Source organism: Aphelocoma coerulescens, chromosome 18 (assembly GCF_041296385.1).
Source record: "Aphelocoma coerulescens isolate FSJ_1873_10779 chromosome 18, UR_Acoe_1.0, whole genome shotgun sequence".
NCBI lineage: Eukaryota > Metazoa > Chordata > Aves > Passeriformes > Corvidae > Aphelocoma > Aphelocoma coerulescens.
In genome coordinates this window covers 880,964-907,208 of record NC_091031.1, presented here as the reverse complement: position 1 = coordinate 907,208, position 26,245 = coordinate 880,964, and the positions used below count along the sequence as shown (strand labels likewise).

Sequence of the window (26,245 nt, the reverse complement as noted above, 5' to 3'; positions counted from 1 at the left end):
GAAAGGATTTTGGTCATCCTGCCCTAGTTGGCACCAGACTATTCCATAAACCAGCCCAGGAATAACAGGGGCAGCTGTTTGGGATTAAAGCAGGAGCAGAGAGCAGGGCAAGTGAGGCTGGGGCAGGGCTGGGACAGCAGCAGGGGCAGGAGGCACAGACGTGGCACAGCTGGGACCCTCCGACCTGCAGAGAAACCAAGGAACTCCAAACTCTGTCAAGAAATGGAACTAACTGAAAAGGCTGTCTGGGTGAAGATACAAACCCCAGCTCCACACTGCTGCCATCCCACAGGACATTCCCCCAGAGCAATCCGTGTCTGACTCGAAAAGCTGCCTTTTGTCATTGTCCAGCTCAAACAAAGCCCTCGGTCTTGCACAATCTCCCTTCCCACCTCCCCAGCAGATCTGCACAATAACCTGAGCCCAAGATGACACACATTCCAGATCCCTGGATGGGGATGGGGGGATCAGTGCACAATTCACGGCCTTCTGGTGGATAATGGAAGTGCTCGTGTGCCACCCCACGCACACAGCCCTGCGTCACCGGCATTCGTCCGTCGCCATTCCCAGACCGAAAACGGGGAGTTAATTACATCCACACACGCAAATTAGGGATGAAGCAGGACACAGGGGGATCATTTACATGTAACAGTCCATATTTTAGCAGGCAGCTCCTCACAAAGGCAGGGTGAAGTCAGGGACTGCAGTGATCTCCACAAGACCTCTGCGCACAGGAGATCCCACAGAGAGGGAACCTCCCCAGGGATCGAGGCCCAGCCAGGCTGTGTGTGCTGCCTGCTCTCTGATGGCTTCTCTCCCTGGGGTCTGAGCACTCCCATGGGCTCAAAGCAAGAGATACCCAAAATGGGTCTGAAACTCCCTCCTGTCCTGGCCTGGATCAGCTGAGCTTGGATTCTAAGTATCCTCAGACCTGTTACCAACCAATCCTATTCCACTGTACAGTTAATATGCTATAATTGTAACAACAATTACACTGTCCCAGCTCGGTTTTGCTCCAGGCAGGAACACGGGTTCCTTTGCCAGGTGACCTCTCAGTTCCACTGCAGTCACGCTCCTGCAGAGCCTGCTGGTGCCAAACAACCCATTGGAAAGCAGCAAAGTTGGAGCTGGAGCAAATCCTGCCCACTTCCATTGCAGTGACAGAGACAAACCACACATCTGCTTATCCACCTCATCTCTCAAGGCTTGGGAGACTCAGGAAATTAAAATTTGGTCTTGCAGAGATGGATGGTGCTGTCAGTCACAGACCTCACAGATCCCTGTACAAGGGACTGGGACCACATTCCTTTAAAAGAAAGGCTTTAAACTGCACTGCTGGTAGAGCAGAGCCCACAGGTACCTGGGCCAGGGTTTGTATTTCTGTCAGCACAAACTCCAGGGGAGGGGAGGCCAGAGCAGGTTGACAGATGACAGCTGCAGTCCTGGCCCTGCCATCAAACATCGGCTGAAACGCCGCGTTCTGCTTTTCCTGGATTTACCTCTCCTTTAAACACGTGACCTCTGTCTCGCCTGAGCAGTGCCCACAGAACCCCACATTCCCCAGGCACGCTCTGCAGAGCTGTTTCTGTGTTCCTGCAGCAAGGCTTCAGCCCCACATTAAAGGGAACACTTCCCAGGCTGTACCAGGCGGATGAAAGAGCCATTTCCAAACCATTTATGCTGTAGTAACTTCCACCTTCTGAAAACAGGGAAGATAAAAGTCTCTGCCTGACAGAGCTGGGATACAGAGGAGATGCCAGAGAGACAATGAAGATGTGCTACTCTGAGAGAGGCGGCGACTCCCGAGGCAGCAGAGCCGGACATAGACCAGAGCAGGGGCTTGGCTCAACCAGAGGAAAGGGCAGGGCAGGAAAAGCACTTTGGCTTCATCCACATGGGTCTGGTGAACACACAGCCAGCTCTCATTCACCCTGGAGAAGCCCATGGAATTTATGCTCCCGAAGGCCATCGGGTTGGCAGCTCGAGGCTGAGCAGGCAGGGGAGACATGGACACATGGCATGGGCAGGGAGAGACAGGGACACCCCTGGCACGGGCAGGGAGATACACAGACAGCCCTGGCACGGGCAGGGACACCCCTGGCATGGGCAGGGAGAGACAGGGACACCCCTGGCATGGGCAGGGACACCCAGCCCCAGGACTCACCTGCAGGACGATGGGCAGCTGCTCCGGGGGGTTGCGGTTCTCCACGCCCATGGTCAGCCACACCTGGAAGGCCGTGAGCTGCTCGGCGAAGAAGGGGCTGTGCTGGGGGAGCAAAGTGGGAATGCAGGCATGGGTTAACCAACAAGGAGTGAAGCCAAGAGTTTTGACACCTATGGACTTCACTGTTTCCTAAAGCTGTGATTTGTAACTGATGCATGTTTGCTTGGGGTTTTCTAAATGCAGAAAAACTTCCCAAAGACTGAGCAGACACATGTACCTTTAAATATGCTAGGAAAAAAGGAGAAGGAAAGAGTAGAGAAACAGGAAAAGTGACCACGAAAGGTCTTAGGGAAGCATGGCTGCTCTGTCCCCAGGAGCAGCAGATGGAGCAGCAGTGGATTTATCTGCTCTGCAGAGGCCATTCCGCTCCCGTGGCAGCACTCGGAGCTGCCTCTGCCCAGTCCAGAGACACAATCCAAGAGCAATGAAAATAAATTCCCCATGTCATCCATCACTCTGAGGACGTGGTACAAGCTCGAGGTGAGAATGCACTGACCAAAGCACACAGCGGCTTCCAGGTAGGAATCCCCAGAGAAACAGAAATCAATGGGGAAGGAGGGAGGGAAGAGATGGAGGAGGGAGAGAAAACCAGCCCAAGCCCATCCCTGTATGAGCACTGGGAGCCCCCAGGCCCTTCTCCACCAGGTTATTGTATTTTCCAGGTTTGAGCAGGCAAGAACACCCTGGGAATATCCAGGAGTGCTTTTTGATGTGCTGCTGACACACACCAGCCCTGAGAGGGCTGTCCAGGGCTGCACCCAGGGCAGGCTGCACTGCCAGCCCCCAGCAGGTCCCTGTGCCTCATCCAGGTGTTCCCAGCCCTGATACCCAGCCCAGCCCTGCCAGGCAGGGAGGAACAGGCTGGCAGTGGCCACAGGGACTGTCCCCTTCCCCCCTCCCCTTCCCTGCTCCCTGGCCAGCACCAGCCAACCTCCCACCAGGCTGGAATCTCGCCTCACTCTGGCTCCCAGCCCCAGCTGCACACTGATGGCTCAACCTGCCTCCATTCCAGCCAAAACACACAATAAACCACATTTGTCAGGCTTGAAAACCAGCTTGTAAATTGTTCCCAGCCTACCCTGAATCGATCTCCAGCTGAGAATGACCACTCGTCTTTGCTGACCTCCTGTCTGATCCCCAGCAAGTCTGTGCCTCTTCCCACCCCAAAACACTCAGAAATCTCCTGAATTTCAGCTCACTTGACAGAGAATGCCCAGCTGAGGGTTAACATTAATAAAAAGGCCTCCAATGATATTGTTAGAGAGTGAAAGTAAAAATGAACGTAAGCCAGGAGAAGAAAAACCGTATTTTTCATGTTCTAAACCAGAGCACAGAGTGAGGAAGGCAAGGGGTGGGAGGATAAAGGCCTCAGGGCATCCTGATCAACCCCCAGCCTGGCAGGAGCCCACAGTTCTCCTCCTGCACTCAGGGCTTTGGAGACAACCTGCAATTACAGCCAGAAAACCTTTGGAAGTTTGGTAACACAAAGAAACTGCAAAAATGTCACTGAAAATTAGAGAGACATCAGGGTGGAACAGAGACCTGAGCTTATACAGTAATTATTATTTAAAGTTTTCACTTCATGAAATATCAAAGGAGTATCAAGAAAAATCTACTCTGAATAAAGGAATTTAAGGTAAATATATTAAAATTTTTACTTTTCTGCTTTCTGAGATTAAATAAAGCAGAGAAAACCCCCAGTGACTCCTGTTAACGGCACTGAGCTTAAGAGAATTCTCTGGACATACCCTCAAACTCTATTTTATATTTGAAAAGAACTCCAATAAAGAGATAATTTTCACATTTAGGCCTTTAATTTCAAAAATTGTGCTGCATGTTGGGACCTTTTGGGTAACAACACCTGGTCAGGTTTGAGCACTGTGGAATGCTCCAAGTCAGGTCTGAGGCACTGCTTTTACTGGCAGCAGTTTCCTGCTCACCCCCTCGTGTGGGCTGGATCATGCAGCAAGGAAGAGTTTGAACTTGATTTCTGTCTGTTCCTCTAAGGGAGAATCACAGAATTCCATACTGGTTTGGGTTGGAGGGACCTTAAAGCCCATCCAGTGCCACCCCTGCCATGGGCAGGGACACCTCCCACAGTCCCAGGCTGTTCCAAGCCCTGTCCAACTTCCAGGGATGGGGCAGCCACAGCTTCTCCAGGCAACCTGTGCCGAACATTTACAATTCTTCAAAAACATAAACCCTTAAACTGCACCAGCAGAAGTGATGAGCTGAATTGAGGTGTCAGAGAATGGATGAAACCTGGCCCACGTTTGAGGACACTCCCCAACTTACCCTGAACGCAGTTCCTTCCTCGATAATTGTGGGTAACTGGGAAAGGCAAATGTCAACAGCAAGGTCCCAGGCTTGCCTGCAGGGAGGGGAGAGAAGAAAGAGAAGGCACTAAGAAGTTATTCATAAGGAATAGCAAGGGAAATTGAAATTCTGACCACACAAGAATGTGGACAGTGTTGTCTGACTGGCTTAGAAGTGCTTGATATTCCCTGTTTTCGGGGAGGAATGGGAAAAACACCTGAAGAAATTTTCTGCAGCACTGGAGAATGTCAACCCACATTTGGGCTTTTGAGGTAAGTTTTACTACACAGAAGGAAAATGGTTTAGAGATCAGAGACAACTGCTCTGATCACAAAAGGATTCTGAGGGTCACTCACTGCAGCAGCACATGGAGAAGATGCTGAGCTCGTCACTGTCATTTTAGGTAAGCAGCACTAATACTGCTGCAAAAATGCCCAAAGCAGCCCTGCGAGGTCAGATCTCAAAGGGTTTAAGTGTTATCAGAAAGAACAAACAAAAAATTTGAAAAGAGATTTGAGTAGATTAAAATAAAATCACTTTTTTATGCTTCTAACAACAGGCTGTTGGAAACCAGTGGAGCCACACAGCCAATGTTACTCAAACCATTCAAACCTCTGCCAACGTTACTTGAGCCCTTCAAACCTCTGCCAGCCTTCTCAACTCAAACCTACTCAACCTTCCAAGGGCTGTTGATTAATGTCAACTGGTGGAAGAGACTCTGCTCAAGTCAAATACTTCAAATGCTTCTCCACCCACTCCAAACCAGCCCTGAAACGACTCTCCAGCCCTTCCAAACCACCCAGCATGCTGCTTCTGCTCTGTCTGTGGAAAACACAAATCCTCCCAGCCAATGGGACACCAACAAACAGGTTTGCCCAAAGTAAAACTTCTCCATTTCTAACCACTGGAACAGCTGCTCCCTCCTCAGAGCCTCAGGGTTACACCCAGGTTGCACACAGGGAACTCACTGTGCTGGCTGAACAGACAATGGCATTAAACACATGTTACAATAATTACAAGATTCAAACCAAGCCACAAATGAATGGGAAAGGACTAAACCCCAGAGGATGGGGAGAGGAAGAGAAGGGAGAACACTGCCACAGTGCCGGTGACAGTGATGGCTGGGGGGAGGAGGAGCACTGACTGACAGCTCTAATATCCCACAGGGAACGGGAAAGGTGGATGTGCTGCCTGAACTCCTATCACACAAGCAAGAGATAAATTTGGGAGCAGCAGGGAACCAGGATGGGAGGTGCTGCATCCCACAAGTGATTTGTGAGAGCCAAGCCAGAGATGAGTGCACCCCCTCGGCAGAGACTGCTGTCTGCAAAGTGCCCTGCAAGATTTGTTTTCACTGCATTTGGGACAAAAAGGGCTCAGCATTCCGTCCTCCCTCCTCACTGCTCTCTCCCAGGAACTCCAGGCCCTCCACCCTGACAGGGTGACACAGCAATGTATCCATGGGGTGACAACCCTGTGAAACACCCCGGTGCTTTAACTGAGTTATGCTATGAAAGAAGGTGTTAAAGAGGGGATTTTTTAATACTACCTTGAGCTAATTGCTCTGTAGGCACAAAGTTAAAATCTCTCCTTAGCAGGAAGATTGGCTCAGTTAAAATAAGTGATTTTGCTTATCCCAAAGCCAAGGCAGCACCACAACAGGAATGATCTGTGGAGGGAACCCCAGCTCAGTCCAATACCCTTTCACTACACTAGGACTGTTTAAATGTTTAATAATTTAACATGAACTCCTCAGCTGCCTCTTTGTTTCCCAGAGGTGCTGCAAAGTTTGGACTTCAAGCAAAGAACAGAAGGCAGAGTCCCAGCCCTGCTCAGGGACTGGTTTATTGCCCAAACCCACCAACTGCCAGGCAATGGAAACCCCCAGAAACACTGAGAGAGCAGCAAGTGAGCGCAGTTAGAGCCTGTGTCTGTCTGCACCCACGGGTACCCATTAGCTGCCAGCTCGTGGAGGCTGATTTTCTTACGCTCAAATTTTCGGGGCTGACTCAATGTCTAATGCTTTTAACTCTCATGTCCCGTTGTTAATAATGTATTCTTGACGTCTTTCAGCGTTCTCTTTTCCCCTTGGAATGGTGTGCATTACCTGGCACCACACAGGTACCAGGGAACAGGAGTGTTCCTGCCTGGAGGGGCAGCTGAAGGGAGGCTGAGGCCACGTGCAGTCCTGGGGCTCGCGGCAGCTCCTCCTTCTGAACCTCATTTCTGGAGCCATTAAATATTTCCGAGCCCCTCAAGTCTGTCGGACAAGACACCCCACATTTGTTCTGCCAGCCCAGGGCCAGCCATGCCCTGGTGTGATTGAATCCCAGATCCCAGCCCAGATCCCACCTGTGTCGCAGTGATCCCATCACCTCCCTAAGCTGCTTTGGGCACAGCTGGGAAGCTGCTCAGACACAGCTATTTTTAAAACCCAGTTATTGCTATGAATATTTGGAACACGTCTGAAATCCTTTTCTTCTCCCAGCACATCCCCCTGCTCCAGCCACAACTTAGAGCACAGGCTTTGCTATTTCCATCCTACATCAAAGTCTCCGTAGTCCGATAATGGGACTTGGAGATGTTAAGACTAACACATAGACACAAAAAATATCTGGTTACAGTGTAATCTGAACTAATCTAATCCTTCAAACGTCAAACAGCCCCAAATACCTCTTCAAACAATCACTTTCTTCTTGCAGAGCCACCGAGTGTTTCGGCACAGCTCCACGAGCCTCGTTTCCCTGAGGGATGGCTGAGCAGCCCCGATCCATCCTGCACCCTCCCGTGCTGCTCCACCTGGAATTGGGCTGCTGCATTATGGTTTTGTTTTCAGCCAGAATCTCCAGCTCGCTGTATTTGCAGTACATTATGACTCCTTTCAACCCGAATTTCATGGCCTGCAAACACACCACGGTGTTTCTATTAGGGATGGGCTGTAGCTCTTCCAAAGCATAATTAAGGTACTTGGGGTTTAATATATGACCTGTGTCAGGAAATATTTCCAAACACATTATTAGGTCTTTTCAAAGGCCATGAATAAAAGCAGCTGGCAACAGCAGTAATGCATAAACCCTAATCCATCACAGCAGAGATCAAGGTGCTGACAGAGCTCTGTTCTCATGCACAATAGACAGAGCGACCCGAGCTGAACAGCACAGCCAGCCAATCAATGGGTATTAATATTAATGTTAATATTAATCCTGTACTAGAGTACTGCCTGCAGCAGCCAAGACCCTGCAGTGAGAGGCACCACACAAACACAGGCAGCCTGTGCCCCACGGGAAGGGGCTGAGCAGGGAAAACTCAAGAAAGCCAATAAAAGTAGGAAAAACAGAAATAACATGTCAGATTCTGTCCAAGAGGGCACAGCCCCAGAGATCAGCTCTCCTGACTCCAAAGCACACTGCCCTTCTTGGTGAAGAGAAGGAACTGACAGCTCGTGGGTCAAATATTCCCTCCAAAAATGGGAATTCTCACTTTTCCTCAAGTTCCGGCTAGAAAGGATACTGTGATCTCCCAAATGAATTGGCCAGAACACCAACTTGAAAGGATAACACTTTAAAAAGCTGTTTTCAAGAGGGCTAAAGCCAAAGGCAGAGCAGCCTTGGCACCTGTTACACCTGTGCCACATCCCCAACTCAGGAGCCACCCCAGTGTGACCTGGGGAAAACTCTCCCCAGGCAGGGACAGGGGTAGGTGAAGGAGACAGAGAGCAGAGGGGGATTTTATGCCCAAAGGGGCAGCGGGAACCATTCAGGAGATAAAAATCAATGCTCAAATGACTGTTCGCAGTGTCGCTCCCATCACGTTCACCCCTTGTGATGGCAGCCAGACTTGCTCCCCAAAACACTGCCTGGGGATCAAAACTCTGGGAAAAGTCTGGATAAAACTCCCACCAGAAAACTCTGCTGGATCAGCCCCCCCCCCCCCCCAGAGCCACAGGCCTTGGTTCCACAGGATCCCCACAAGCCCCTGGCTGGAATTTCATCCTTTCCAGCACCCTGTGGCCAACTCCCCTGCCCTCATCTCAACACTGAGCTCATCCAAACTGTAAAATGGGTCGGCAGGTTTCAGATGAGGGATCCATTAGAAAATTCCTGAGTGAAAGGTGATAGACAAGTGATTATTTTTAGAAAATTTTTAAACGAGCCCTAAATTAGTTTCTAAATCCGTCCTTTCTAGAAGTTCCTAATAACGCACTGAGCCACCTCGGACAAAAGTGGAATTTTCCCCTTTGCTGGATTTGCTGCAAACTGCACATTTTTTGGAGGGCACTGAATAAAGTGTGTCAATTCCCTGCTCCCTTGCTCTCTACTTCACCAGTGTTTGGGATTGACAAGGAAAAGAGCCCTCTGTGTGACTGTTCTCAAGGAAGTTCTTCTGGTAAATCCTAAAAAGCAGCACCAACGTGCTCTGCTCTGAGGGGCCTCACGAAGGTGTCTCCAGCACCATCCCGCAGCTTCCCAAAGGAATTTCCAGCACCATTCTGCTCCAGAACCACAATATGAGCAAAGAAAATGTGTTTCTAGACCCCATTGTGCTGCCATGCAAGTTTGAGAGAAATAAAAAATGGGATCCAGGAGTTCCCAGTTTCATTCCTGTGGTTCAACGCATGGATGGCAACACCAGCTCCAAGTCAAATCATATTCCCATAGGAAGCCAGAAACACAGGCTTTTAATAGGCTGGCAATAAGAATGAATTACATCCCTATAAGGAACAGAAAATATAGATTTTTAATATGCTGACAAAAAGCAAGCTATAAATAACGCCAGAAATTTACTGGTTTAATTTTGAAACTCCTGCAACACTGTGTCCTACCCTCCTGCACTTGCAAACTGCAGCTGATGGCTGGAGCTCTGCCACATCCAGCAGCAGCTCAGAGTCACCACAGGTGCTCGGGTGGCTTTTCCTGCTCTGCCCTTCCAAGTGTCCCAGCCCCTCAGGTGACACCGACAGCACAGCTCATCCCATTCACAAATGACTGAAGCAGTTTTCCTCAGAAGCTGCTGACCCAAAGCACTCAGGGACATTGTTTGCCACGTCCCAGCATTCAGATTGTTCAGCTGCCCAACTGCTGACAACTCCAGCCAAAGGCTCCCCAATTTCCTCCAGGATTTTCAATAATTAAAGCAGCTTTGTGGTACCAGCAAATGCCTTCTCAGTGTCTGCCTGCACCTGCAAAGGTTCCTGGGGCTCCCTGCTGCCAGCCTGGCTCCAGCCCCTGCAGAAACCATGCCATGGAATCATGGAATGCTTGGGTTGGAAGGGACCTTAAAGCTCATCTCATCCCACCCCCTGCCACGGGCAGGGACACCTCCCACTGTCCCAGGCTGCTCTGAGAATCTGAGCTCCTCAGTGCTGCTGTCAGTGCTACATTCATTCATCATCACCCTCTACATTCGCCTTCCTCCACATTTTTATGGAGGAAACCTATTAAAAGGCTTCTGGAAATGCAGGCAGGTTGAGCCCCCTCAGCTGCCTTTACCTGTCACTCCCTCAGCCCGCAGCAAGGCTCAGTTCTGTCCCCCAGGAGCCCCCTCTGCACCACTCTGCACTTGGCCCAGTTTGGTGCTGCTCTATTAATCACAATGAGTAAGAAAATAAAAGCCAGCATTTTTGTTATTACTGCTATTATTATTATTATTTTTACTATAATTGTTCATGGGACATTGGTTTGATAGGCAGAACTACATTTAAGAGCTTTTTGATAACTGTGCCACCTCCATTTCCATTAATCATCTTAAAAGCAACAGTAAAAGTAGAGGAAGTCCACAGCAGGAATTCCTTCTACTTCAGCAGCACAAGTTAAGGACCTTTCCCTCAGGCCTCGGCTCTTCCCACCCTGCACAATCGCAGGGGAGCAGCTTCACTTTGGGAAAATAAAGGCAGCAGATGACCCATTTCTTTGGTATTTGGAGTGAAAGATGGCAGGGCTGGACTGAAGCTTCTGCACCACAGAATTACAGGATAATTATGAATGACCAGAGCAGAAGCAGCTTTGGAGATGGGTATTAGGCTGCCACAAGCTGTTCCACTCCTGATCCACTGACTGAACCAGGGAAGCACTGCAGAGATTTAAGTGGAATCATGGAATGGTTTGGGTTGGAAGGCACCCTGAAGTGTCACCCCTGCCATGGGCAGGGACACCTCCCACTGTCCCAGGCTGCTCCAAGCCCCAATGTCCAGCCTGGCCTTGGGCACTGCCAGGGATCCAGGGGCAGCCACAGCTGCTCTGGGCACCCTGTGCCAGGGCCTGCCCACCCTCCCAGGGGGAATTCCTTCCCAATATCCCAAGTAACCCCGAGCAGTGCCAGCCCTGGAGGCTCCCAGAGCCCAGAACTCACCACATGGCGTGCATGTACGTGGGGGGCAGCCGGGGGCTGCTCACGGGGGTGCAGTTGTAGGACCTCATGATCCTCTCTGCCAGGAGGAAGTTACGGAACAAACTGGCCACGAGCAGGTCCTGCCGGAAGAGCTTCTGGAAAAGATCTGCCAAGAGATTGCAGGAGTCACTACATGCACGTTTCAGCACCTCAGGTAATATGCAAAAAGGGTTTAGGATGTAAAACCATGCTAACACTTCGTTCCAGTAGCAAGGAATCTCCAGCAGTTCTGCAGGGACATGATGACAACCACGAAAGGGAAATTCTGCCTTCAGAGCTCCCTCAAAGCACCACAGCTACTCCATTCTACGCTAGCACAATTAAACACTTTCTACCTCGGGTTCTTTTCTGCCTTTTCTGGATCAAATCCCCCTTTTGGTGTTTCATTTCAGCTCAGCCTGACTAAGTTTTTGGAAAATTACTGAGGGAGAACAGGACCTCTGTGTACTGTTTAATCAAGAACTATCCATCTGTTAAGTGGCAGTTTGATGTGCTTATGAGAAGCCAAAATGAATCCTAAACGATAGCAAATGTGCTCTCTTCTACAGGGCAGAGAAGAATTGATGCTGTGTGAGCATTAGGAAGAGCAGGGTTGGAGAACTGTTTACAAATTTGGCTGCTTGTGCTCCAGAAGTACCAATTCAGAGCAGAACAGGGGTAGAGAAATGAGGGATGAAGTTACTCATGGGAAACAAAACTGCCTTACCAACAAAGAGGAAAGAAAAAGCCTTTATTCACATTACTAACCAAGGCTGGAAGAAAACAGATTGCTGTGTGCAAATACAGTAAGAAAAAGAATTATTCAAGCTACGACAATTGTGTTAGCACAGAAAAACCCTTTCTGGGTTCTAATGATCAGGTCTCTGCAACGCTCTGGGAAAAAGAACAAATAAAAAACAAACTAGCTTTCAGATCCATCCTGATCTGTTCTTCCAGTTGCAGGGTTTAATTTTCTCCTCATTTCAGTGTCTCTTTGATCTGACTCCTCATGCCCCTCCCCTGCCCCAGCCTCACCTCTGGGCAGGACGTTCCAGGCAATGGTGTCTGTGATGGCTGTGAAGATCCAGTTCAGCTCTCCCAGGGGAGTTCTCCTGTCATTCAGCCTCCCAGGAATCCTAAAAGTGGGGGAAATAAAACCCTTAATAAACCCCCCATTGTTCTGGGATACACACATGCACAGCTCTGAGGCTTTGGATCGAGATCTGGAGAGAAAGGGACTCTTTGCTGTAACATTTCCATGTCACGTGGAGACTCTTCAAGGGGTAAATACAGGAACAACAGCCAACACACTCCAAAGAAACACCAGTTTAGCTGGGAGAGTCCTGGGCGTCCAGGGATGGTTATGGACAGGGAACTGGGCATGGATCCACACCACAAGGAGCAGTGGGCAGAGGGGATTGGGCCTCGTATGCTGAGACTGAACTAGAATGTTCTGCCAAGTATTCTCACTTTGGCATTCATTTAAACAGCCTAAAACCAGGAGATACAGAACATAAAGGATGCAGAAAAAGCTTTGAAAACTGAATCAGTGCAACAGAACAAGAGATTTAAGGTCATTCTATTCACCCCAGCAAGGAACAATGTTTACATTGGGATAAACACCTAGAAGAGAGAAATCTTGGTGACAACAAATACTTCTCACAAATGGAGGAAGAAAGAAAGAAGAGCACTTCACCACTAGAAGAAAGAGAAGTGATTCAACCCTCATCTCTCCGAGGGTCGAGGCACAGCCAGCTCAGAGGAGCAGGAGCTGCGTGACTCCTCTGAGGAGCAGCCTGAGGACATTCTGCAGTCTGAGACATGCACGGGGTCAGAGAGGACAAACCAATGGTCCCCTCTGGGGTTCACATTTGTTCCTCTCAGTACCAACACCCCTGAGCCAACAGCCTGGCTGAAGCACATTCAGTGAAGGAGGAACAGCATTGTTCCACCAGGCTCTCCAGAGCCCAGTGTCTTGTTTTTGTACACTGAAAAAAAGTCCTTCAAATTGTTTTCATCCTGAAGCTGAACAAACTTCTCACATGAGAACAAACCAGAGGACCATTAGGCAACCTGGTTCCAGTGATGGAAGAGCCCAGGTGACAGCCCTGAGACCCAGGATCAACACCCCCCATCCCTCAGGGAAGACAAGGGCTGTGAGCAGCTCTTCACTCTCCTCAGCTCCTGCCTCCATCCTGATCAGCTTCTCTAAACACGCTTTTGAATGTTTATTTGTTCCTCATAAAAACAAAGACAAGGAAAAAAGAGGGAAAAAACCCACCCAAGAAACCAAGGCCTGGGCTGCCTTGTTAATAATCAGACATACAATATAAAATATACAGCCTGGCACCCCTGAGCACTGCTCTTCTCCTCGTGAGAAAGTATCAGCAATAGCATGAGGAAGTTTCAGAAATATGCACCAACCTGAGACATCCTATGGATTTAATCCTAATTTAACCCAATTTCCTTTCTGTGACAAGTTTTTAAATATTAGAAGTATCAGGACCAACACAGGAAGCCTTTCTATGGCCACTCACTCTGTGACACATGCAGCAGCACCATTCCCATGCAGATTCAGAGGCAGCACATTCCCCTGTATAAATACAGTTTTAAACCAGCTAGAAATTAACATCTTATAAAAAATTCCTGTCTGTCTTGGTATCAGAGGAAAAATACACATCTCTGAAGCAGTGTTTGCTAATGGATCCCCCGGAGCGCGCGCAGGGAACACGAGGCCACAGAGGCTCTGGTGAGGATTCCCCGTCAATATTTGCATTGCAGAACACCCTCTGCAGCAGAGCACAGCTCCCCAAGCCAGAGGGGGCTTACTCGGGAACCAAAGGGATCCTTGCTGAGCTTCCCCAGCAAGCCAGACACTCGGCTCACACCACATGCTGGCAACTTTCACAGCAGTTTTTAGTCAGCAGGAGTTTCTTCATGGAAAGGGTGGTCAGGCACTGGAAGGGGCGGCCTGGGCAGGTTTGGAGTCCCCATCCCTGGAGGTGTCCAAGGAAGGCCTGGACGTGGCACTCAGTGCTCTGGGCTGGTGGCAAGGTGGGGATTGGGCACAGCTTGGACTCGATCTTGGAGGTCTCTTCCGACCTGAGTGGTTCTGTGTGAAACCTCCTGACCTGGCAAGAGCTGGGCAGACAGGACCCACACAGCTCCTGTGCTCAGAGACGTGCGCCCACCACCAAATCCAGGGCTGATCCAGGTGTGCCGTGCCCGGGCTGTGAAACCTTGGCCAAGTCTGAGGACGACAAAGGGCTGGAGGAGCTGCAGCGGCAGCTCCGGAGCGAGGATGTGAGCGCAGCGTTGCCATGAAAACCATCCCTGGGAGCAGGATCCCCGCTCTGCATTCACAACAGGCTGTGCCTGCACTGCCTGAGACCCCGTGACAGCGGTGACAAAGGAGCCACTCCAGCACAGCAAACCTGAGTGAGCACAGAAGGGAACTCCTCACGATCCCATCCTGCAGGGCCCGGCGCTGCCTCAGCTCCAGCAGCGCTGCGGGAGGTTCCAGGGCGCTGGGGCACAGCAGCCCCGTGACACCGGGGCCAGGAGCACCCACTGAGACACAGAAATCACCTCTGACATCTTCTACTGAGTTTTCTAGACGAAAATCAAGGGGCTGGAAGCTGCCTAACCCAGGTGCAAAGGCAAAACATGAATTATCGTCTTCCACTATAAATAATAAATACTAAATTTAAAAAAGGCTGCAGTATTTCTGAGTTTGGACTAGCACAGGCTTGATTAAGTATCTGCAAAGACACCTCCAAGATGTGGCCCCAGCGCTGCTGCAGGGAGGTCCTGCACAGCACAAGTGTCACTCTGCCTCCCACCACCATCAGTCACTAGTCCAAGAGGCCCCAGGATCGGCCCTGTCTGATCCTGCTGCAAACACCAGCTCTGTTCCTGTAGCCCAATGCCTTTCTCCATTTGTTAGGAGCCTTGGTGGGCTCTGTCAAGCTGGAATTGCAGCAGCTCTGGCAGCACCAGGCAGGTTGGGTACTTCAGCAGCAATGTTGCACCTTACTGCAAAGGGAACCTTAACAAGCATTGGGCCTTGTCTGCTTACAGAGCAACAATAATTTTATTTAACCCCAAACCCAGTCAGATCATCACCACATGGGGACACCTTTTGTCCTCCTGACTTTTGCAAACCAATCATCACTTCCAGTGACTTTGACACAACAAACTCCTCTGAGACTGTGTGCTTGACTTCAAAAAGTCAGCCAAGAGCTACTGTTTGTGTTAAATTTTGAGGTGGAAGTGCCAAAGGGACACTTACTCAGCCCCACTCACCCCAACCTGCAGCTCCTGGTCCCCCCAGGCCAGTGCCAGTGATGTCCCCTGAGCCCCTTGGCCACAACAGGCAGCAGGACAGCCTGGCAGAGGAAATCACTGGAAGGGGCTGGAGTAGCTTGTATTTGATACTGGGATCACCTGGGGAAATGAATTATGCTCCCAATCAGCTGCTCACCTGCGCTCCAACCTCCCATCCTGAAAGAGAGGGCACCAAAGGATTTGTTACAGATTAATTCCTACAGTTTCTCCAGTTCCATCACTTTTGCTGTCTGATCTCTTGGGATTTTCTTTTTCTTCCTCCATCTTTAAACTGGCTCTGACTGAACCATCACCCATCAATACCCAACAGACATGAAAACATTAGCAATTTCCAACCCCTGACATTTGATAATGCTTCAAGTGGAAACAAACATTAATTTTAGCGTCACATTTGTTATTTCTGGTGACTTTTATGGATGTGGTGCTGGTGCATGACAGCCTGGAGCAGGCTCTGCTCCAGATCAGCCCCACCAGGACCTTCCCCACGTTGTGGCATTCAGAGGGCTCCTTTGTCATCAGCCCCAACAGCGAGGGGCCAGAGGAACCAGGCTCCTCCCCAGGGGCAGAGACACTGAGCTGGGGGCCCAGACACAGCCATTTCCTCAGACTGTCACAGGATCTTTTCCAAGAGGCCCCACCACAAGCAGGAACAGCTCTCAAGGCTTTTTTCATTTTCCCCTTCTCGTGGGATTTTTGTTTAGAATTCCCTCCTTCTGCACAATGGGCCCAAGTTAAAGGTCCCAGGAATGCCATACACCATTCCTGGTCCCCTGAGAGTGGGATTTTGGGAGAGGGAGCCCAATGCAGCAACAGAGGTTAAAGCATCCTTGTACATCCCAGATTCTTGGCACCCAGTTTTGTATTCCCACTACCACAGGTTTATTCCCATAAACCATTCCTTAGGGTTTTTCCCAAACTTTTAAAAAAGCAGAACAAAGCCCAGTTCACACCACTCAGCAGCCATACCTCCAGCACAGATGACTTGAAGCCTTGGGATCAAACAGAAAAGTCCCCCCAAGGCAGGAGGAACATGGCCAGAGATGCTACCAACAAAAGGTCTCATGAGGTGGCAGCCAGAAGTTCCCAAATTCCCAATACTCCACCAAAATTCCTTTATACTTCGCTGTCTGGCTCCAGCAAAGATCTTTATTTCTAAGCTAGGGGATTGTTTTGGCTTTATCTCAGAAGATCTGTGATGTAAATGCACATCAGGATCCACCACACGTTCCCTCACCAGGACGTGGGCTGAGCCCGGATAATTGGAAATCGGAGCCCTCTGGAGAAGGTGCAGCTTCATTTAGCCTCAAAGTCTGCAGCTTAATTGCAATAGAAACTCCTTCCCCAATTTTAAAGACAACTGAATTAGAAATTACAATATACACATAGGCAATCCAGGAATTATTCCAGGTCGATCTCGAGACTGTAATAAAAATCTGTGTTTTCTATAATTGATATAAGGAACAGCTTAAGATGATGAGGTTTAAACATTTGATATCCACAGGAAGCTGCTGCTGGCACCCTTCCTCTGAAGAAGCCTGTAACACACACACACATGTGTGCTGTGGCACAGCACAGACCAAGAGCACTGAACAAAAACCTATTTCTGCCAGGAAACCTTTGTTCAAGGAGGATTTAACACTCAGCAGCACATCCAAGTGCTGTGAGGCTGAGGCTGAGCTGCCTGGCTCAGACCTTCAGCGACCTCACCACTCTTTGATTAGAGACACTCTTGTAGCAATCATTAATCAATTAACATACCACAGCCATTGTTTCTGCAGCAGCCTGAGGTGGCCTCAGTCTCCTCCTCATCCCCAAATCTGTGCACACCTCTGGCACTCAGGCACAGCGAGGTCAGCCCCAGGAAGGCTTCCTTCCTGCTTCCCATCTCCTCGAGGCCACAAGAAACCCAAACCCCAGCACATTTTCCCCAGAGCCTTCAGAGAAAGCAACACCCAGTGGTGAATCCTTTCCCTGAAAACCACTCTGACACCTCTGAGAGACAGGGTCTGCCTCTACTCTGTCAGTTGTAAGCTGTATTTTTTTTTTTTTTCGGCCCAATGAGTATCTCTGAAAGACAGCTTTAAACAAACTATCTCTTACCCTCCCCAGCTGAGAGTAGATAATTTTTTCCCATCTAAAATTAGCATAATTAAAAACCTTAACACTGCTGATGAACCTGGCTGGCCCAACACACCTGTGTGGAAGGGCTGGCAGCACTGAGGGGCTTTTTGAACCTCAGCTGACTGAAAACATGCACAAATTGCACAGGGAATTGGAGCTGATGTGATCTCACCCCATTACTGAGAAGGTGCCATCAGCAGCTCCAGTTCCCCACACCATGCAACGCCCCACCAAATATCAGGGAAGTCTGGGAACACTTTCAAATTAAGAATTTACACTTCTTATCCAGACTTCTGCTCTCCTAACCCCTTTCAGGACACCCCAATACATATAAAATTTTACTTACTTCTCTATTAAATCCAATGTGACTCCTGGCACCAGCCTGACACTCTTCTGCATGCAGAACCTGGGGAGAGACAGCAAAATAGAACACACTAATTGAGTGTTTAATGACAAGGCTCTGTGGAGAGGATGCAGAAGGAGGGCTCTTTATTGCACTGTTTCTGCTTTAAAATGGTGTTTGGGTAGGAAATTTGGGCATGGCATGATCAGAGCCAAACGAGGCCCTCAGCATTTGTCACCCTCGTGATTCTGTGGCGATTTCAATTGTCAGGTGTCAAAACTGGGCCATTGTAACTGTCAGGGTGACAAGTGTTCCAACACACAGCGGGGGAAAAGGGCTCCCAGGCATCCAGCACAGCCTCCCGGGAGCAGCAGAGCTGGGGAGGATTACGCTACAGGAATAATGATCAGCGTTGGCCGGGCGTCCCTGAGAGATCTGGCACTGCAAGCAGGAAAGGGAGAAGGCAGGGAAGGGAGAAGGCAGGGAAGGGGAGAAGGCAGGGAAGGGGAGAAGGCAGGGAAGGGGAGGAATGCGTCAGGTTCAGACACCTCCGTTATTTAATTAAAAAAACTGCTGACTCCATTTCCTCAGCCTTACAAATCCCACTACTCCAGGAACAGCAGCCCTGGAAACCGCCGAGCCCTGTCAGCAGCGCCTGGAAAATCCCCAAAGCTTCTAAAGCCGGGAGCATGTGGGAAGGGGGGACGCTGCCGGCCGGATTCCGAGCGCTGCCTCCCTCTTCCAACCCTCCCGGGAACACAGGGCAGCAGTGGGAACACAGCTCCGGGATGGAAACCCAGCAAATCCAACCTGCAATGACTTCCTCTGACAGCGCCGCATTCCCAGCCCGTTGCCCCAGTCCCTCAGGAATCCACTCTCTGCTGTTTAAGGAGGAATTTACCCCTCAGTGTAATCTCAGCTGACATTTGCGCCAACACTGCCCAGTTCTGTGGGACCAGAAGGGCTCCAACAATCCCATCTCCCACATCTCTCCTCACCAGAGGCACATTATCCATGTCCAAAAGGTTTTTCCCCAGGTAAAGGAGAGAACAATTACTTATTAAAGACAAGACATGCAGAGCTCATTTCTGAAATCTTGAGGACCACTCCAGTTTTCCTGTGGCATCCCCTGCCTGAAGGGCATCCATTGGAGCCCAGGAGTGGGACAGGCTCTGGAAAGCTCACGGTCCCCAGGCTGCTTTCCTGACGCGTGCGTCATCCAGTGTAAAAAGCAGCGAGAAAGAACCCAGGAACCTGCAGTGGGATCCCTGTGCAATCTGCTGGAATATAAAATTCTTACGACAGCGCATTATGGAACCACGCAGGGAAATTCCCTCCTAAACAGCCACAGGCAGACTCAGCCTGGCAGAGCCGGGTGCCTGGGATGAGGCTGCAGAGTTTAACCCTTCTGACGAGAGCAGCACAGCTCTGCACAGTGACATCTGCTGCCTCTAAAGAGGTGTCCCTGGAAGTGTCCCAGGCCAGGCTGGACACTGGGGCTTGGAGCACCCTGGGATAGCAGAAGGTGTCCCTGCACATGGCAGGGGGTGGCACTGGATGGGCTTTAAGGTCCTCCCAACCCAAACCCAGAAATGCAGGAAATGGCGCTCAGTATCACGGGAATATTTTGAAACTCAGTGTAGTTTGTTTAAACCAATGTGGGGCAGAGCACTGGATTTGAGTTAACCTCAAAATCTCAAGCAGAAATGCAAAATAAATACATTAGGGAAAAAGCCCACAAAAGACTTGAAACAGAACATCAGCAGCCACAGCTCCAGTCCTTTCCTGTGCCCTCTCAGTGCTGGCCGGGCCTTCTGGAGAACAAACTGCACACCTCTAACTCCCGAGGCTCCCCAGTGTTTTGTTCCTTGCCGTTTGGGGGTTTTCCAGCACTTTTCAGGATCCCTACCCCTCTTTATGGATGGGACTTCACAGCTCCAAGCCACAAGGGCCTGAAGTCAGCTCAGGCCAGCGCAGCCTTCGCCGGACCTGCGGAACTCTGGATGTGTAGCTGCAGCTGGTTTGCACCTCCCAGGAGCGATGGAAAGGCAGGCACATGAGTCACCCTGAGCTTCCAGTGGAGCTGCCCGTGCCTTGGACACCGTGAGCCACCGGGATCTGCGTAAACACCCCGAGCCCCAAACACCCCGAGCGCTGCCCGTTTCCTCACCGGCCGCGCCCGCCTCCCGACAGCGCGATCCGTCAGGATTAACAATCCGTGCAGCTTAGCTCCCAATTTGCCTCACACGGAGCTTTATATAGTTACAGGATCTATTTGGAACACGTCAGCTCACAGCAGTCACTACACACAAGGACAATCAGCGTCCACACAGCCAAGTCACACTCCAGGCTCCCGGAATTGCAGGCTGGCATCAGGAGTTCCATGCCCCACATCCCAAGGGCTTGGCTGACCTGTGCTTCTCTTCCCAGCATCAATTTTACTTCCCCTGAAATTAGACAGAAGTGGCTGCAGCTGCAGCCCCAATTGATGAGGGATTCTGTCCTCCAGAACAATATGGGATAGATAAATGTTTATTCAAACCTTCATTTGCCCATAAATTCCATATATGAAACCTCATTAGAGTGCCAGGCTGGAGCTGCACAAATGTCACATTTCAAAAGCAGTTCCACAGGGTTCTGGGTCAGCTCTAGGAAAAGGGCTGAGATGAAGCAAAAGGGAGGTTTTAATGGCAAAGGTATCCGTGTTTACTTTTGGTTCCCAGCTTTAGGACATCAACACATAGCTTGGCTCAAACTCTTAGAATGCAGCAGAGGGTCTGGTTTTGCATTTGTTGTGTTTATTAACATCAGTGAAAACCAATGATCCACAGCAGCACTTACTATTTACAGGATTGCATGGATAAACCCACACCTGCGATAATGCCAATCAACTGGGAACACAAAAGGAGCATAACCTTCATCAGAATAACATTTCTGAGACTGAACACCACACAATCATTGGATTGGAGGTGGGAAGGAATTCTTCACTGTCCAGGAGTTCCCATGGCACCTTCCAGCATTAGCCAGCTGAGGTTGAGGTGTTTAAACCCTTCTCCTGAGCAGTTTTACAAACACCTTTCCTGTCAAACACCCCGAGACACAACTCGGAGAATCTCTCGTGCAGGTGTAGCCTGTGGAGAACCTGCCCTGCTCACCCCCTCAGCCACGTTCCCATGGAGATGAGGAACAGAAAATTCCTGAACAGATCACAGTATCCAAAAAAAACCATTTCTTAGCATATCTAACAAACAAAACCCACCAAAAAACCTCTCTTACAGAACTTCACATACCCAAACCAGAGCCTGGCCAAAGGAACTCGCTCAGTTTGCTGCTAATGTGAAACAGAAAGAGTTTAAAGAATTGTAATTTATTACAAATATCTCCAAAGGGCAGTGAGTAACTCTTGGAGCTGTGGTGGCAATTTCTCACCACCTCCTGCAGTGTCTGTGGGCTTCTGCCTGTTCAAACCCCGTCCAACAAATGCCCCAAAGTTTTTCCATTCTGGATCAGGCACAAACTTGAGAGGAGCAGCTGGAAGAGCCCCTGGGAATGGACCCTCTGAGCTCTGGGGGCTCCAGACTCCTCCCCAGGCACAGGTGCCTGGTGTTGGGTAGAACACTGCTCTTGGAAAGCTCCTGCTCTCTGGAGCAGCCTTCTCTAACTTTCTGCCTAATTAACTCGGTCTGTCATTCCAGAACATCTTTCCCTGGTTTATCACTCCCTTCCTCTCACTCCAGCACTGTTTAAAGCTCCTGCATTATTTACAGCAACCGCAATATTTGGAATGTGATTTGTGCAAAGGACAGTTTACAGAAAGTTGCATTGCACTGTGTACCATTCCTGCTCTCTGGGGAAGCAGATATTTAATTCCCAGAACAGTAAATCCCTTAATCTGAGCAAGCCTAGGTACTGAGCTGGAAACTAAAATGCAGTAAGTAGAAGATAACAATATTTTCACCTTTCTAGCTCTCATTAATAAGCCGCTGTCCCCAGCACACAGTTCAAACCCTGCTATTCAGCACTGCAGGGGAGCTCTGGGTCAGGTGAAGCTGCTGGATTTCCAAAGCCCTGCTGTGCCCCAGGCAGGCCCCAGGGTGTGCAGGAGGGACTGGCACTCACCAGCGCAGCGCGATCTTGATGGGGGTGGTGAGGCAGGAGGTGAAGAGGTCGGCAGGCAGGTCCGGGATCATGGGCAGCAGCTCGTTGGCCTCACACGCTGCCAGCTGGATGCAGTTCTTCATGGAGGGGGGCAGAGGCATCTGGGCAAGGGGGTGGTTGGGGTTAATGGCAGCCACCTGTGGAGAAGAAGGGAATTCCCCGGGGGGAGTCAGGGAAGGTCAGGAAGTAACCCAGGAAGAGCTGCCAGCATTCCCTGGAGCTCTGGGTTTGGAGCTCTTTGTGACTGTGGAAGCACCAGCCACAGCTTTAACTTGTACTCAACTGCTAACACCAAAGTCACTCTAGAAATACCCTGTAGACCAAACCTCAGTCCATAAAGTAAAATACCCTATAGGAACATTCCCGTTTTCCAAAAGTACGGGGATTCTCCTATTTAAGATTTTGACTATGAATATGACCTTTGAGACTAATAATTCAGGGAATAAAAACATAAATAATCTTTCCAGCACCTTTCTGAACCAGGTAAACAAAGTAAACTTCAGCCACCAAAATTTTTTTCCAACATTTTGCATTTTTTTATTAGCACAATATATGGAATCAGAAGATCACAATCCCTCTGGCAGATTAAGGGAACAGCAAACTCCTCTGATCTCCTTGCAGGGAGAAGGGGAACAATTATCCTGATCACTCTGGCAGCCCCTCTGGAGCACCCGTTCCAGCTTTGCTTCACTTTTCATGAATTTGTACAATTGGATAATTTATAATTTTCCAAATGAATTCCCCTCCACGCTCTCATGATGCCGTGAGCACTCTGCTCTCTCCGTTACCAAGGCTTTGCTTTCAATTCCCCACGAGCAGGAACCTCCGTCAGGCACCAGGAGTTAATGAATCTAAGGGCAGAATGAAAAGCTGACACATAACCCCTGCAAGTATTTCCATACCTGAATTAACTGGTAGTGTTAACCTGTGCTGCAAGAGCAGCGGTACTAAAGCAGCTGTCCCATGTAACCTCACATATTCCACAAGATGAAAAATCCCAGGGAAGATGGAATTTAATGTTTGTTGAAATAAAGACTGACATCATCACTTGTGCTCATCCCTCTCACTTGGCCAGACTTGCAGAGATTTTCCTGCACAAGCTCCACCAGAGCAGTGGATCTGCCTCACGGCAGAGTCCCTGGGGCTGCTCCCTCCCAAACCAGCCTCCAAGGCCTCCTGGAGCTCAGCATGAGCCAAGGGGAAAAGGAAATTGGTGAAGAAAGCAGGGAAAGGGAAGGTGAAGTCAGACTTGTTCAACCTGCTTGGGAACAGAATGAGAAACCAAAACCAAAATGCTGAAGAGAGCATCGTATAAACAAAGGATAAAGGCCCCAAAAATACCCCAGTGGAAGTCACAGGCTGATAGGGAAACTTGGAAAAGGATATTCAGACCACGTTTCTTTGACTTCAAAAGGCATCTATTACCAATTCTATTGATCCCTGTCTTGCAGTTTGATGTTCTTCCCAAGCCACAGACTTGGGAAGTTTCTTATTGTTACAAAATGTGGAATTATTTTATGGAAAAGAAGGAATAATGAAATGATCTGCAGATCCCAGGCTACCAGACTGTCTTCTTCAGTACAATGGAATTTCCACCTGTCAAAGAGTCCCCACTAAAGCATCTCCAGAAACCAGAATTCAGAAGGAAAGGAGTGGCAGGCAGGGACACTTAGCATCTGTTTGGAGGTTGTATTTGTGACAGTCACTTGCCTGATTAATTAATATTCCTTCCTTGAAGTTTTGGGGTTTCTAATCCAGTGTCTTAGAAGTGTGACAAGTGAACCTTTACAAATGTCCTCTCCCTGTGAGCTGCAGGCAGCATGGGGGAGGCTGCACAGAACATTCCAACTTCTTCCCTTCCACTTTGCATTTCAGACTTGCTTCGATAAATTTATTGCTAATTCCATTTGCAACCAAAGACAGCTTTTCATTGGGAACACATTCCACACTCTGCAGAACTGGAACCACCAGGACAATCCCTCTGTGGATCAGGTTTTTGTTGTTTCACACTTTCTCATTCACTTCAACAGCACAAAACAGCCCCAGATACCAGAGTTTTGCAACCAAAATAATGATGTCCTGTTCACCTCAGCATTCATCTCAGCAGAAAAGACCATTAAGGCCCAAATTGATTCTATTAACATTAACATTTAATTAGTGCTTGTATTAAAAATCATTCCAAGTTTAATGAGATAGCAAACTGAACCAGAAAGATCGGAGTGGCAAAGTTATTTGCAAATTAATTTGCCTTCCAACATGGTTTTAAACACATTTTTCAGTGTATACAGCAAAGCAAGCTTAAACCTCATTTGTGTTCAGTAAGCCCCAGCAGAGCTGGGCAGCCTGAGCTCTCACCTCCAGCTCCTGCTCTCTCTGTAGTGCAAATTGCTTGAAGGACTTGACAATCAGGCCAGCGTTGGAGCAGTCGTAGACGAAGATGGAAGGACTCCCCATCCAGGTCTGCAGGTCGTAGATGGACAGGGGGATGTACTGGGTGTAGTTCTGCCAGGGGAAAAGCACCACTCCTGTTACCGTGGGGCACAGAAGCACCAGAACCCCAGCTGGGTGAGGTAATAAAATACACCCACAAAACGAAACCCCAAAATAAAACCTAGATTGAATTTATTAATGAATACAAATATCAGTCAGTGTCTATCAATAATGAGGGCATGAACCCAAGTCAACACAAATGACAAGCAGATTTTACTGCGGCATTATTTGAAACACCCAACTCTAAAAAAAAAAAAACCCAAAACTCCGCCAAGAGTTTTCAGTATCAGATATTTAGAGTTTTGATATATGCTAACAACTCCAAGCAGCATTTAATAGTCCAATTTTATCCCAAATTTCTGCAACACTGATAAAGGATGCAAAGCAGCTGTCTTTAATTTAACATCAAACATCTTAAACTGAAAACCCCATCAATAAATCAGGATGGATAATTAAGCCCCTGCAGCCCATCAGCGCTACCCCGCCTGAGCCTAACGAGATGCTTCATAATTTTATTACAGCTTTAGCTTCTGTGCAACTTTCCAAATTATCCATTAAAATTAAAACCAACAAAGCTGCCTTCAACAGAGTGAAGTACCCACAGTTCCTTTTCTGTAAATAGGAAGGATCTTGTTCCTTGTCTTCCATCTTAACGCCCCCAAATAACTGGAGGCAAGAGGATAAAAATCAGCCATTTAAAACCAGCTATGAGGAGCCAATCCTGAACTAAGTGAGCTGAAAATATAAACCACAGATCTCTGCCTGCGAAGAGTCACCACCAAATACCCAGTGGCTGCCAGCAAGATCCTTCTCAGCTGCAGGCAGAGGGCAACCTGGTGTTCCTCCAGTCCTGAGCTCGGCCCAAAATCCTCAGGAAAAGCTGTGATGTTCCTATTAACATCAGCAGGATGATGGATGGGATCATAACTCTCATTTAAATTCAAGAGACTTAAAATAGCTGTAATAAAACCAGTAAACTTTTTACAAAAATCCAATTTTCAAGGACACGTATCAGCGTCGATAAAGACAGGAGGGATCATAAACCATGTGTTACATAAGGTAGGGAGGGGTAAGGCATTTCCAAACCCAGCTTTGCCCATATATAACAGTTTGGGTTGTTCCATTAAAATTAATAGGAAAAACTGTTGATAAAAGCCAAAGTTTTAGGGAGGTGGGTGCAGTTTAGGGAGCTGCAAATCACTGCAGGGTGGAATGAGGCACGAACAGCTCGTCCTCAGCACAGCCCTTTCTTAAGGTCACCACTCACGTGAAGCACATTCCAACCCCAGGAAGTTCCACATAAAAAACCTGCTCTGACACATCTCATCACTGACATTTTATGGGCAGGCATTGTTTTACCTTTATATTTCTACTGCATCTTGCTCCAGCTAAGATTGGATTATAGCTCTGATTAATATTGTGGTATTTGCAACCAGAAGAACTTTATGTTCCAACTCTACTGGGGGGGTCACATAAAACATCACATTTGCTAATGATATGTAAATGAGGCAGTTTGAAGCAAGAAGGGGTGTTAAAGCAGAGTTCTGCAGCACACTTGCTCAGGGTGATGCTTTGATGCAGCTGCCATGCTGGGCTGGACGCACGGTTTGTTCCCTGACTTGGGCTTGGAGGAGAAGTCCCTGCTCCAGCACCGCTCCCACCACCCCTCTGTGCCTCCTCAGGGAAATGACACAAAGCTCAACTGGAGACTGCTTGTGAGCACATTTCATCCCCAATTGTTTAGTGAACAACTCAGAGGTATTTAAAAAAAAAACAGGCCTTCAGAATTTGCAGAGAAGCTCCTTAAAATGCCAGAATAAACATGTCTGAAGTTGGGGGATGTTGATTTTTATGCTTTTGAAACCACATTGAGATTTTCT

The 26,245-nt window shown here is 48.8% G+C and overlaps 1 protein-coding gene across 8 annotated transcripts in view; it reads right to left on the bottom strand.

The window, feature by feature from the left end:
- Positions 1–26,245, bottom strand: part of RPTOR (regulatory associated protein of MTOR complex 1) — a 101,441-nt gene that overhangs the window by 47,192 nt on the left and 28,004 nt on the right. For all 8 annotated transcript variants that reach the window (XM_069032371.1, XM_069032372.1, XM_069032374.1 and 5 more), the window contains 7 exons: positions 24,231–24,377; positions 21,837–22,012; positions 17,721–17,780; positions 11,942–12,042; positions 10,889–11,033; positions 4,520–4,595; positions 2,165–2,266 (listed from right to left, as the gene is read on the bottom strand). In XM_069032371.1, coding sequence (XP_068888472.1) covers positions 2,165–2,266; positions 4,520–4,595; positions 10,889–11,033; positions 11,942–12,042; positions 17,721–17,780; positions 21,837–22,012; positions 24,231–24,377 — 807 coding nt within the window. The remainder of the gene's footprint in view (positions 1–2,164; positions 2,267–4,519; positions 4,596–10,888; positions 11,034–11,941; positions 12,043–17,720; positions 17,781–21,836; positions 22,013–24,230; positions 24,378–26,245) is intronic.